Genomic DNA, 14,603 nt, shown 5'->3' with positions numbered 1-14,603 from the left:
TGCATGATGTCAGTGGAGACCATGTAAGCAGCGTAGACTTCCACTTTCAGCAGTAGTAATAAGGTGCCCAACCCTTTTCTGCTGGGTTGGTATCAGAGGTAGCCCAATGGAGAGCCAGTGGTTTCACCATTATCTCGGAGAAAAACCACCTTATACCACTCCCTGATAGTGAAGGCCATGTGGGGAACAGGAGGAGGCACCCTTGCCCCTTCTAGCCAGCTTGGGATCAGTGAAGGTCTAATGGTAAGTTTGAACTCCCCACACCAGCCATCATTAATGAGAAACACTTCCACCACCTTACCAGCCCCTCATGTCCACAGAGGTTGAGTGGGGAACCTGGACTTCTACCTGCATCAGATGGTGAGGCATCATCCCACTTAGCCCACCAGAGTAGTATCAGAGGAGACTTAATAAAACATAAGGTTTAAATAAAAGCTAGACTCATAACATAAAACTCTAAAGTCCAGATTTCTAGAGAAAAATCACATGTAATACGAAGAACCAGAAGGGGATATCAACTTGAATGAGAAAAGACAAATACCAATGCTGAGGTGACATGGATGTTAGAATTATTTAGATAAGGATTGTAAAGCAACTATCATAATAATGCTTCAATGAGTATTTGTGAACATTCTTTGAACAAATAAAAAAAATAGAAAGTCTCACCAAAAAAAAAAAAAGAAATAGAAATTTTAAAGAAGAACATAATAGAAAGCTTAAAACTGAAAAATAGAATAACTGAAATAAAAAAAACTCAACAGCAAAGTGGAAAGGATAAAAGAAAGAATCACTGAATTTGGAGATAGAATAGAAATTTTTGTCAAATGACCTAAACCTACAGATTCAAGAAGCTGAAGGAATCACAGAAATATATAAACCCAAAGAAATTCACACCAATTCACAAAACTAGATACAAGAAAAAGAAAATTTTGAAAGCAGTGAGAGAGAAACAACATCTTAACCATAGGGGAACAGTAATTAAAATGACAGTAGATTTCTCATCAGAAACCATGGAGGCTGAAAGAACTGGTACACATGTTTTTTTCAAGTGCTAGAAAGAAAGAAACAAAGATGAAAAGAAAAAAGCCAATCCAGAATTCTATAGCCAATGAGACTATCCTTAGGAATGAGCAAGACATTCTCAAGTGAAGGAAGACTGAAGAAATTTTTCACCAGTGCATCTACCTTAACAGATTGACCGAAGGAAGTTCTCTAACAGAAAATAGAAAGAATTTTGTAACATGAGGAAGGAGGAAAAAAACAATAGAAAGGATAAAAATAAGACTTTCTCCTCTTGAGTTTTTAACATTATGTTTGACAGTTGAAGTAAAAATTTTAACAATGTCTGATGTGGTTCTCAATGTATGCAGAGAAATATATAAGACAATTATAAAAATTTTGGGATGTAAAGGGAGGTGAGGATCTTATACTTTACTTGAGAGAGAAAGCATGTAAACTGCAGACTGTGATAAGTAATGTATATATAATGTAATATAAAAAGCAACCATTTAAAAAACTATATGAAGAGATACACTCAAAAACTGTTTTGATAAATAAAAGTGGAAATATAAGGTAACGTTTCAGTAACCCACAGGAAGTCATGAAAAGACAGAAACACAAAATGGAGGGAACAAATAGAAAACAAAAAATAGAAAGGTAGAATTAATCCCTAATGTGTATAATAATTACATGAAATGTAAGACAGAGATTTGAAAAACGTTTTAAAAAACATGACAATAAAAGGATTAAAAATATACATTATGGTTGAAGATATATGCCAAAATTAATAAAAAGAAAGTAGGGGTGCTACATTAATATCCTGTAAAGTATACTTTGGAGCAAAGAAAATTACCATGGACAGAGTGGGACATTATATAGAGATAAAAAGGGTCCATTCAACAATAAGACATAGCAATGCTAAAGTTGTATGCACCAAATAATAGCATCACAATATGTGAAGCAAAAACTAATATAATAGAAGAGGGTAATACACAACTCTAATTATAACTGGAGACTTCACCTCTTTCTCAGATGGAACAATTAAACAGATGGAACAATTAAATAGAAACCAGCAAGGATATAGACGGACTCAACATATCATCCAATAGGATATAATTGACATTTATAGACTATTCCACCTAACAATAACAGAATGCACATCCACCTCAAGTGTTGGTGGAATATATGACAAGATAGACCATTTCATGGGCCATAGAACAAACCTTAACAAATTTAAAATAATTCAAATCATGCAGAATGAGTTCTTTGACTACAATAAAATCAAACTAGAAATTGGTAAGAGAGAGAACAGGAACAGCTCCAACAGTTGGAAACTAAACAGCATACTTCTAAACAATCTGAAGGACAAAGAAAGTTTCAAGAGAAAAACAAAACCAAAACAAAACAACATTGAACTGAATAAAAGTGAAAATGCAGCATATTAACATTTGAGGGATGTAGCCAAAGCAATGCTGAGAGGGAAATTTGTAGCACTAAATGTTTGTTAGTAAAAAGGAGAAGTCTCAAGTCAATAATAAGCTTCCATCTCAAGAAATAAGAGCAAAGTAAACCCAGAGAAAACAAAACTATGGGAATAATAAAAAGCAGAAATCAGTGAATTGGAAATTGAAAAATGTTAGAGAAAATAATTGAAACAAAAAGTCAGTTCTTTGAAAAGATAATAAAATTGACAAACCTCTAGCTAGACTTACAAAAAAAGTGCAGGAGAGAGAGAGAGCGAGCAAGAGAGAGAGAAGAGATAGACATAATCAGGAATAAAACAAGGCATATCACTATAGACTCCATATCAAAATGATAATAAAGAAATACTAAGAATAATTCTATACATATAAATTTGACAACTTAGATAAAATGGATGAATTCTTCAAAGATCACAAACTGTCACAGCCCATTCAATATTAAATTGATAATATGAATAGGCCCATAATTATTAAGGAAATAAAGTGAGTAACTTAAAGACTTCTTCCCCCAAAGAAATCTCTAGGCCCAAATGGTTTCACTGGAGAATTCTACCAAATATTTAAAGAATAATTAACACCAATCTCTTCTGGAAAATAGAAGAGGAATGAACACTTCCCAATTCATTTTAGGGGCTTGCATTACCCTGGTACTAAACCAAAAAAAAAAAAAAAAAAAATAGTACCAAAAAAAGAGAGAAAACTACAAACTAATATTTTTCCTTAGTAAAATACTAGCAAATAGAATATGAAAAGAATATAATACTATAACCAAGTAAAGTTTATCCCAGTGATGGGAGGCTCATTCATTGTCCCAAAATCAGTTGATGTACTTGATTATATTAAAAGGATAAAAAATCAAAATCAGATGATTTTATTATTTTTTTCAGAAAAGACACTTATTTTATATATATATACCCACATATGTATCTATCTATATCTATATCTATATTTATATCTAATCTCAGAAAACTAGGAATAGGGAGGAACTTCCTTACCTGAAAAAGAACATCAATAAAACAATAACATCATATTAAGTAGTAAAAGACTGAATGCTTTCCCTCTATGGTCAAAAATGTGACAAGAATGTCTTCATTTATTCCTCCTATTAAACATAGTACTGAAAATTCTTGCAATAAGGTAAGAAACTAAAAGGCATATGGATAAGAAAGGAATAAATAAAACTCTGCCAGTTTGCAGATGACACAGTGGTCTAAATTGAAAAAATCCAAGAAATCTACAAAACAAACAAAAAACCCAACCCCTCCAAAAACCAAAACAAACAAACAAAAAAAACCCTCCTGGAACTAAGAAGTGAATTACATACAGAAATCTGTTGCATTTCTATCTATGAACAGTGAACATGTGGAAGCCCAAATTGGTATATGGGTTAATGCAATTCCTATCGAAGTCTCAACAAGACTTTTTGTAGACATAGACAAAATTGTTCTAAAATTTATATGAAAATGCAAAGGAAGTAGAAGAGATAAAACAGTTTTGAAAAAAGAGAGTGGGAGGAATCACTGTACCCAATTTAAAGCCTTGGTTTTGTTTTGTTTTTTGTTTTTTTTTAGCTGCTGTTTAATCAAGATACTGTCATATTTGCAGAGAGAGGCATGTAGATTAATGAAGCAAAGGGAACTGCAGAACTAGTCCCACACAAGGACACCCAAACGATTTTGGACAAATGTGTAAAAACAACTCAGTAGAGAAAGGATAGTCTTTTCAGCAAATGGTGCTGGAGCATTTGGACGTATATAGGCAAAATTATGAACTTTAACTTCAACCTCACACCTTACACAAAAATCAATTCAACATTGATCACAGATTTCAATGTAAACCATAAAACTATACAACTTTTTGAAGAAAAAATAGGAGAAAACCTTTGGAAAGTAGGTCTTTGTAAAGCATTGTTAGACATGACATAAAAGCATGATCTGTAAAAGAAAAATTGATTAAGTTGGGCTTTTTCAAATTTAAGAAGTTTTGTTCTATGAAAGATCCCTGGTAAGAGGAACAGAAAAGCCACAGATCTGGAGAAAACATGGGTGCATCGCATATCTGACAAAAGACCGCTATCTGTGGTATTATAAAGAAGCAGCAAAACCCAGTATTAAAAAACAACCAACCCAAATGAGTAAAATACACGATGATATAGTTCCTTAAAGAGGATTTAGATGGCAAATCAATACATTTGGCAAATAAAAGGTGTTCAGTATGACTAGCAATTAAGGAATTGCAAACTAAGACCAAACTGAGCTATCACTATATGCCCATGAGAACCACTAAAATGGAAAATAGTGAGAATCCCAAACAGCAGTGGAGATGCTGAGAAACCAGGGCTCTCACACATTGTTGGTGGGGATGGAAAATAGGGACAGTCACACTAGGAAACTGTGGGGCAGTTTCTTAAAAAAACTAAGCATACACTTACCCTATGACTTAGTAATCACACCCTTGGGCATTTATCCCACAGAAACGAAAACTTATAATCACACGAAAACCTTGGAAAAAATGTTTTGAGTAGCTTTATTTGTAGTAGCCCAGAGTAGAAACAACCTGAATGTCCTACAGTAGGTGACTGGTTAAATCAACTGTGGCATAGCCTTACCATGGACCACTACCCACAAATAAAAGGAGCGAACTATTGATATGCACACAGCTTGGATGGGTCTTCAGGGCATTAAGTTTAATGAAAAAAAAAAATCTCAAAGGCGACATACTATATGATTCTATTTTTATAGCTCTTGAAATGACTATATAGAAATGGAGAAAAAATTAGTGGTTGCTAGGGGTTATGGATGTTTGGGGGAGGAAAATAAACATAACTTTTAAAGGAGCAGCACATTGATTGATTTGTGTGCTGCTCCTTTAAAAGTTATGTCTATTTTCCTCCCCCAAACATCAGTGTGATACAATACATTAATAAAAGAAAGAACAAGAACCATATGATCCTCTCAATAGATGCGGAAAAAGCATTTGACAAAGTACAGCATCCTTTCTTGATCAAAACTCTTCAGAGTATAGGGATAGAGGGTACATACCTCAATATCATAAAAGCCGTCTATGAAAAACCCACAGCGAATATCATTTTCAATGGGGAAAAACTGAGAGCTTGCCCCCTAAGGTCAGGAACATGGCAGGGATGTCCACTATCACCACTGCTATTCAACATAGTATTAGAAGTCCTAGCCACAGCAATCAGACAACAAAAAGAAATCAAAGGCATCCAGATCAGCAAAGAAGAAGTCAAACTCTCACTCTTTGCAGATGATATGATATTTTATGTGGAAAACCCCAAAGACTCCACCCCAAAACTGCTAGAACTCATACAGGAATTCAGTAAAGTGGCAGGATATAAAATCAATGCACAGAAATCAGTGGCATTTCTATACACCAACAACAAGACAGAAGTAAGAGAAATTAAGGAGTCGATCCCATTTACAACTGTAGCCCAAACAATAAGATACCTAGGAGTAAATCTAACCAAAGAGACAAAGAATCTGTACTCAAAAAACTATAAAGTACTCATGAAAGAAATTGAGGAAGACACAAAGAAATAGAAAAACGTTCCATGTTCATGGATTGGAAGAACAAATATTGTGAAGATGTCAGTGCTACCTAGAGCAATCTACACATTTAATGCAATCCCTATCAAAATACCATCCACTTTTTTCAAAAAAAATGGAACAAATCATCCTAAAATTTGTATGGAACCAGAAAAGACCCTGAATAGCCAGAGGAATGTTGAGAAAGAAAAGCAAAACTGGCGGCATCACAATTCCAGACTTCAAGCTCTATTACAAAGCTGTGATCGTCAAGACAGTATGGTACTGGCACAAAAACAGACACATAGATCAGTGGAACAGAACAGAAAGCCCAGAAATGGACCCTCAACTCTATGGTCAACTAATCTTCGACAAAGCAGGAAACAATGTCCAGTGGAAAAAAGACAGTCTCTTCAACAAATGGTGTTGGGAAATTGGACAGCCACATGCAGAAGAATGAAACTGGACCATTTCCTTACACCACACACAAAAATAGACTCCAAATGGTTGAAAGACCTCAGTGTGAGAGAGGAGTCCATCAAAGTCCTAAAGGAGAACACAGGCAGCAACCTCTTCGACCTCAGCTGCACCAACTTCTTCCTAGAAACATAGCCAAAGGCAAGGGAAGCAAGGGCAAAAATGAACTATTGGGACTTCATCAAGATAAAAAGCTTTTGCACAGCCAAAGAAACAGTCAACAAAATCAAAAGACAACCGACAGAATGGGAGAAGATATTTGCAAATGACGTATCAGATAAAGGGCTAGTATCCAAAATCTATAAAGAACTTACTAAACTCAACACCCAAAGAACAAATGATCCAATCAAGAAATGGGCAGAAGACATGAACAGACATTTTTCCAAAGAAGACATCCAAATGGCCAACAGACACATGAAAAAGTGCTCAACATTGCTCGGCATCAGGGAAATCCAAATCAAAACCTCAATGAGATACCACCTCACACCAGTCAGAATGGCTAAAATTAACAAGTCAGGAAATGACAGATGTTGGCAGGGATGTGGAGAAAGGGGAACCCTCCTACACTGTTGGTGGGAATGCAAGCTGGTGCAGCCACTCTGGAAAACAGTATGGAGGTTCCTCAAAAAGTTGAAAATAGAGCTACCCTACGACCCAGCAATTGCACTACTGGGTATTTACCCCAAAGATACAAATGTAGGGATCTGAAGGGGTACATGCACCCCAATGTTTATAGCAGCAATGTCCACAATAGCCAAACTATGGAAAGAGCCAAGATGTCCATCAACAGATGAATGGATAAAGAAGATGTGGTATATATATATATATATATATATATATATATATATATATACACAATGGAATATTATGCAGCCATCAAAAGGAATGAATCTTGCCATTTGCAATGACATGGATGGAACTGGAGGGTATTATACTGAGCGAAATAAGTGAATCAGAGAAAGACATGTATCATATGATCTCACCGATATGAGGAATTCTTAATCTCAGGAAACAAACTGAGTGTTGCTGGAGTGGTGGGGGGTGGGAGGGATGGGGTGGCTGGGTGATAGACATCGGGGAGGGTATGTGCTATAGTGAGCGCTGTGAATTGTATAAGACTGTTCCTGTACCTCTGAAACAAATAATACATTATATGTTAAAAAAAAAGAAGATAGTAAGAAGGGTAAAATGAAGGGGGGGAAATCGGAGGGAAAGATGAACCATGAGAGACTATGGACTCTGAGAAACAAACCGAGGGTTCTAGAGGGGAGGGGGGTGGGGGGATGGGTTAGCCTGGTGATGGGTATTAAAGAGGGCACGTTCTGCATGGAGCACTGGGTGTTATTCGCAAACAATGAATCATGGAACACTACATCAAAAACTAATGATGTAATGTATGGTGATTAACATAACATAATAAAATTTTTAAAAAAAGGAGCAGCACAAAGGAGATCCTTATAGCTAGAATTGCTCTGTGTATTGGGCTGGTTCTTAGTCGAATGTACACATGTGATACAACACAGTGCTGTACACGCACATTGTACTCATGTCAGTTTCCTGGTTTTGAGCTTGTATCAGTTATGTGAGGCATTAATCATTGGGGGAAACTGGGTGGTGGGCACATGGGATTTCTCTGCTATCTTTGCAAATTCCTAGGAATCTATAATTGTTTCAAAATGAAAAGAAAAAAGATAAGTAAATACAACTTATTTAACTTTTCCTCAATGCCAACTTGATTTCCTTTTATTGACTCAAATGCTATAAAAACACAAAATCTACATTGTAGTCAATTTTTTTAAAAAAGACATAGTAATAAGAGAATATTCATTCAAGCTTTGGATTGAGGCAAAGATAATCAGAATAATTCAATTTAGTCCATTAGCAAATTCATAGCTATGAAGAATGTTTGGGCCTTTTACAAGACAGAATACATAGAGATTCTAGGCTCACTATTTTAAAATTTTCTTATACTTTCAAATGATCTCTGTTTTCACGATTGCTTAAACTTTAAAAGGACTAAATTCTAGAGTATTACCTCTGATCTACAATTGATGTAGGTCATCACTGAACATTGTTAGAATTATTTGGATTCCAGAGAATGCATGTGAATTAAAAATTTATGGGATGATAAATATATTAAATTTATGATATGATCCCTAGAAATTAAGCAAAAATTAATTTTAAAATGTCAACATCTATTGAAAACTTCCCATGTGTTATCATATTTAATTTCACTGTACTGAAACTGTGGCGTGGAGAGGTTAACTTGCTCAAATTTATATGTATCAAGCCATTAGTTTTGTATAATTGAAGAAAAAGGTTATCAAGAGTCTCTAAAATGAGACTATCTAAACTAGTTTATTGCTATAGCCATAAAATTCTGGTGTTGGGTTTCTGAACCCAGGCAGGCTGATTCTAGAGCTTGCTCTCTTAATCACTCTACAGTATTACTTCTTTTAAGAATCCTATATAGAAGTACTTTTTTCCCCCTGAATTTCAGTTTCCAAACAATTGCTTCTCACATTTAGAAGTCAGGATTGCTACTTAGTTTCTATGGTGATGTGTAGATTTTCTGAATATTGCCACGTTTTTGTTTTGCTGCTGGGAGTTTGCATCATTCATTCATCTATTTATTCATTTCATTCCATTTTTTACCATTTCATTCAATTCCTTAATGGTTGGGGTCAGGAAAGAGGCAGCCTGAGACAGGAAAGTGATGGTTGTGGAAGGGGAAAATGTAGAATTTAGATTCTCCTTTGGCCTGAGACTAAGGTCAGTGACAAATGAAACAATGAAATACTCAGCAAAAAGTATGAAGAAACCTATGTGAATTTTATTTTGCAAATTGAAGATACACCCAGAACTTTTGATTGAAAAGTCACAGCAAGTTCATGTTTCTTACAGTGAGAGATTGTAGCCCGGTTGCTTTGGGACATTTAATGTATGGTTTTTTTGTACCTTCTTGTAAGTAAGCAACTGGCCGTTCTCTACCATAATTGAAAAAAATTAGGTTATGAGGAGTCAACATAAAGTGAACCTATAATAGATTCATATATTATCTTTAAGGCAGAAATGTAGATGCACAATTTATTATTACAGGCTGCTATTTTGGAATTGAGTGATCAAGATATTCGTTAGCTCAGGTGAGTTAATGGAATTCATTCAAGGTCCATAGGCAGAACACACATCAGTGAAAGAGGATTTTGAGCATATATTTACTCTTAGACTCAGTCTACCATAGTTCTTCCAACTGTTTCAGTATAGCTTTAATACCATAGATGACATTCATCTTTTCATGGAATTTATTTTGAATACCATAATATGAAAATTAATAGGTGTTCAAAATTCTCTTCCTTGTCTTCCTTAAGAACACAGATAAATTACTGTGTTTTTTTTTTTTTGTGGCACATTTTGCAACTTAAATTTCATAGCATTGGATGTATTTCCAAGGTGCCCTTTGATTTATTTTTTTAAAATGTTGATAGTACTTTTTATCTCCTATTTTCAAAACTGGTCAGCCCAACATCACCTGGGTATAATGATGCTGTTTGTGATTTTCCAGGAACCAGGTAAGTGAATTCCCAGTCTAGACATGAGTTTCAAGTCATTTTTGCTGACTGCTGCCTCTCTATAGCACCTTACGGTACCTGTCACTGGAGACCCCGGAGAAGTGACAGGGTGTTATCTCGGGAGCATGTGCTGTGGTGTGCAATCTGTCGGGGAACATGAGGATTTAAAATCCACCAAATACCAGGCATCGCTCTTGCTTTAATTACAAGTGTTCTTTGTGTATTTATATCCATGTATGGCTTCTTTCTTGGGTTGTAAGTACAGATCCTTAAGAATTCTGGTGGTGCGTTTCCTAAGGTATTCACTTTATTTAATAATTCAATAAATTGATAAATTAAATAACTTAATTATTTAATAAATATTTATTTAATAATTCCAAACAAATGTTAAAAAGTCTAAAATAGCCAATTAATTCTGCCTTTCCTTGTGGTCCTGTTCAGGATGCAGCGTCGTTCAGAGTGGTGCTCTTTGTTGTTTTCTCTATAATACAGTAGTTTCTTAACCATTTCTCGCATCTCAGACTTTTTTTTTATGATTTGATAAAGCTGCCTTCAAAATTCCCATTCTCTCCCAAGCTCTTTCTCTCTCTCTTTCTACACACACACACACACACACACAAGCATTAACACACATGCGCATGGATGCACATACATACACAAAGTTTTGCATTCAATTTCAGGTGTTTCATAAGCCCTCTGAATTGCAGGTTTAGTATTTCTGTATTGAGAACCTAGAATTTTTGTTGTTGAAAGTGACATGCTCCCCACTTGCATTATTATTAACAGCATTCTGTCTTCCCCATGTTACTGTTAGCAGTCCCTGAGCGGCAGAGAGACGAGCTTTCTCATCAGTGAAGAACCAGCGGTAAGCAGCCATCAGCACTGTACTTTCCTGCACGGACACAAATGGGGTATTATTTTGTAGTCAGAGAGGGTGATGCTCTCTTTCCCAGGTCAGTTGTTTTTCACATCCTTATACGTGATAGTCGAGAATTTATTACTTTGGAAAAAAAATCAGTTTCTTATGGGGAAAAAAGTAACAACAAACATATTAACGAGAAGTACACAGAAAGCATAACTATTTGCTTGCATTTTAATTTCTCAGTTTTACAAATGAGAAAAAAATGAAGGTTCTGAGAGGTTTAATGACTTCACCAAAATTATCCAGATGTTGAAGAGGCAGATCCTGGAGTAGAACTCAAGTTTCTGAATTGTGGTTTAGTATTCTTTCTTCATCTCTTCAATCCTTTTACCTGTTAAGTACATGCCTGAGAATAATCATGAAGTACAGTTTATTTAAAAATCAAATTTGAATATCAATTAAGAGGTTAGTAAAGGGATTTAAAATTTTTCACTTATTGCTTAGTAAAAAAAATGATGTTAGAGTTATATTCTTATACCGACAATTTTAATGGGTGATATTTTGCTTTTTGTTAGCATACTGATCTATAATGTTCCAGAATGAAGGATGTGGGGTTCATCAAATTATAATTGAAACTTTGTTGGTTCTTTTTTTTTTTTTGATCATGTAAAACATTTATATGATTCCAAAGTTGAAAGCCATAGATCAAATAAAGTTTAATGGAGCCTAAAGCTTATGCTATTTTATTTTCACTCTTTAAGAAGAATAATGGAACAATAATTTACTTTAAAAAAACTTACAAAATATTTAACCGTGAGAACATATTGTTAGAGTGTCCTTCTAAATCCTTGGAGGGGCTGATGCAAGCAAGAAGCCCTGAAGCTTTGCCTTTATTAGCTTGAAGGTAAATCTATCTGAGGATGAAACTATGAAATGAAACATTTTCCAAGAAAATTTTCTTCTTTGTTTTTCCTCTTAATCCTCTGTAGTAATCATTTTTACTTGGTTTATCCTTTTATCCTGTTAACGTATCCCTTAACAGTACATAAAATTTCTTACACCCCAAACTCGAGTATGGGGTGTGTGTGTGTGTGTGTGTATACATACATATGTATATTTATATTCCTCCTGCCTCTTACACTATACTGTATGTACTGGTCTGTTCCTTGGTTTTTACTTAACATAACCCGAGTTCATGCAATATTGTATATAGATTTCATTCCTATTCATTTGTATGTTGCATAATATTACATTGTGGAGGTTTAGCATGGTGTATTCATTCAGTTCCTTTATTGATGCACATTTGAGTTGTTTTTAATCTTTTGTTATTACAAATATTATTATAATAAATACCCTTGGGAGTCAGTCTTAATAATATTTTGGCCAGTGTTAAATAAGATTTCTGTATAAAAGAATAAACATATATGTAATTTTGCCACATATTGCCAAATTCCCCTCTGTTTTGCATTTCTAACAAGTGTACAAGAATGCCTGTATGCCCACAGCCTCATCAATAGCATGTTGTCAGGAGTTTAGATTTTTGCCTATCTGAGGTGAGATAACTAGTGGCTGTTGGGAGCTCTATCAGTTAGCTGTATCTTAGTGTGGTTTAAATCTGCCTTTCTCTCAATATGAGTGGGACATTCATCTTTTCCTATGTTGATGGTCATTTTAATTTATTTTTCTGGATAACTCTGTTCATTTATTTTGCCTATTTTCCTGTCAAACTGTTAGGTATTTCTTTTTTCTCTTGATTTTTTTTGGAGCTGTTTACATATTTATTGTTATCCCCCTGCCTGTTATATGAGTTGTAAGTAATTTCCCCGTTATGTCATATGCTCATAATTAAAATTCTAGATTCCAGATGATTTGAAAATGATTTATGATAGTTCATTTTTTATGATGACTAGTGTCTTTGGTTAAACAGTAAGCTGTGAAAATTAAATAGTAAGCTTCTTTTTCAAATAAACTTTTTATTTGAGTATAGTTTTAGATTTACGATTTATTATGGATACAGTACATAAAATTTCTTATACCCCGTTTCCATTTTCCCCTGTTATTAACATCTTGCATTAGTATGGTAAAATTAATGAACTAATATTGATACATTATTATTAACTGAAGCCCATACTTTATTTGGATTTCCTTAGTTTTTCCCTAATGTCCTTTTTATATTTCAGGATCCCATCTAGGATACTACATTGCATTTATTTATTTTTAAGTTTTTATTTTAATTCTAGTAGAGTTAACATACAGTGTTATATTAGTTTCAGGTGTATAGTATAGTGATTCAGCACTTCCATACATCACGCGGTACTCATCACGACAAGCACACTCCTTAATCCCCAGCAGCTATTTCACCCATCCCTCCACCTCCTCCCCTCGGTGACCATCCGTTTGTTCTCTGTAGTTAAGAATCCGATTCTTGGTTTGTTTGTTTTGTTTCTTAAATTCTGTGTACGAGTGAGATCATATATATTTGTCTTTCTCTGACTGACTTACTTTGCTTAGCATTATACTCTGTAGCTCCATTCAGGTCATTGCCAAATGGCACAATTTCATTCTTTTTTTATGGCTGAATAATATTCCAGTGTGTATATATGCTACGTCTTCTTTATCCATTCATCAATTGATGGGCACTTAAGCTGCTTCTGTTATCTTGGCTATTGTAAATAATGCTGCTATAAAAATAGGGTGCCATGTATCCCTTTGAATTAGTGTTTTTCTGTTCTTTGGGAAAATACTTAGTAGTGTGATTACTGGATGGTAGGGTAGTTCTATTTTTAACTTCTTGAGGAAACTCCATACTATTTTCTACAGCGGCTGCACCAGTTTGCATTCCCACCAACAGGGCATGAGGGTTCTTTTTTTCTCCACATCCTCCCCAACACCTGCTGTTTCTTGTGTTGTTGATTTTAGCCATTCTGACAGGTGTGAGATGATATCTCATTGTAGTTTTGATTTGCATTTCCCTGATAGTAAGTGATGATGAACATCTTTTCATGTGTCTGTTGGCCATCTGGATGTCTTCTTTGGAGAAATGTCTGTTCATGTTTTCTGCCCATTTTTAATTAAATATCTGTTTTTTGAGTTGTTTCAGTTTTGTTTTGTTTCTTAAAGATTTTATTTATTTGTTTGACAGAGAGAGACACAGCGAGAGAGGGAACACAAGCAGGGGGAGTGGGAGAGGGAGAAGCAGGCTTCCCACTGAGCAGGGAGCCCGATGCAGAGCTTGACCCCAGGACCCTGGGATCATGACCTGAGCTGAAGGCAGTTGCTTAACCAACTGAGCCACCCAGGCACCCCTTCAGTTCTTTATATATTTTGGATACTAACCCTTTATCAGATATGTCATTTGCAAATATCTTCTCCTATTCTATAGGTTGCCTTTTATTTTTGTTGTTTCCTTCACTGTGCAGAAGTGTTTTATTTTGATGTAGTCCTAATTTACTTTTGCTTTTGTTTCCTTTGCCCTATGAGACTTATCTAGAAAAAAGTTGCTACAGCAATGTCAAAGGGGTTACTTCCTGTGTTCTCTTCCAGGATTTCTCATATTTAGGTCTTTAATCCATTTTGAATTTATTTTTTACTACACTGCATTTAGTAGGATGTCTCCTCTGGGCTGTGACAGTTTCTTATACTTTTTGTGTTTCTGATGACCTTCACAGTG

The 14,603-nt window shown here is 35.0% G+C and overlaps 1 protein-coding gene across 5 annotated transcripts in view; it reads left to right on the top strand.

Annotated features, from left to right (window-relative positions):
* ANO5 (anoctamin 5) overlaps window positions 1-14,603 on the top strand; it is a 124,583-nt gene that overhangs the window by 13,440 nt on the left and 96,540 nt on the right. For all 5 annotated transcript variants that reach the window (XR_013442388.1, XM_078058298.1, XM_078058296.1 and 2 more), the window contains exon 3: window positions 10,886-10,936. Coding sequence is in view for 4 of the 5 variants with exons in the window: in XM_078058298.1 (XP_077914424.1) it covers window positions 10,886-10,936 (51 nt within the window). In the remaining variant the exon portion in view is untranslated. The remainder of the gene's footprint in view (window positions 1-10,885; window positions 10,937-14,603) is intronic.

This window comes from Halichoerus grypus, chromosome 11, assembly GCF_964656455.1.
Source record: "Halichoerus grypus chromosome 11, mHalGry1.hap1.1, whole genome shotgun sequence".
Classification (NCBI taxonomy): domain Eukaryota; kingdom Metazoa; phylum Chordata; class Mammalia; order Carnivora; family Phocidae; genus Halichoerus; species Halichoerus grypus.
Note: the sequence above shows the minus strand (reverse complement) of the source record. Positions and strands in the feature narration are given on the sequence as shown.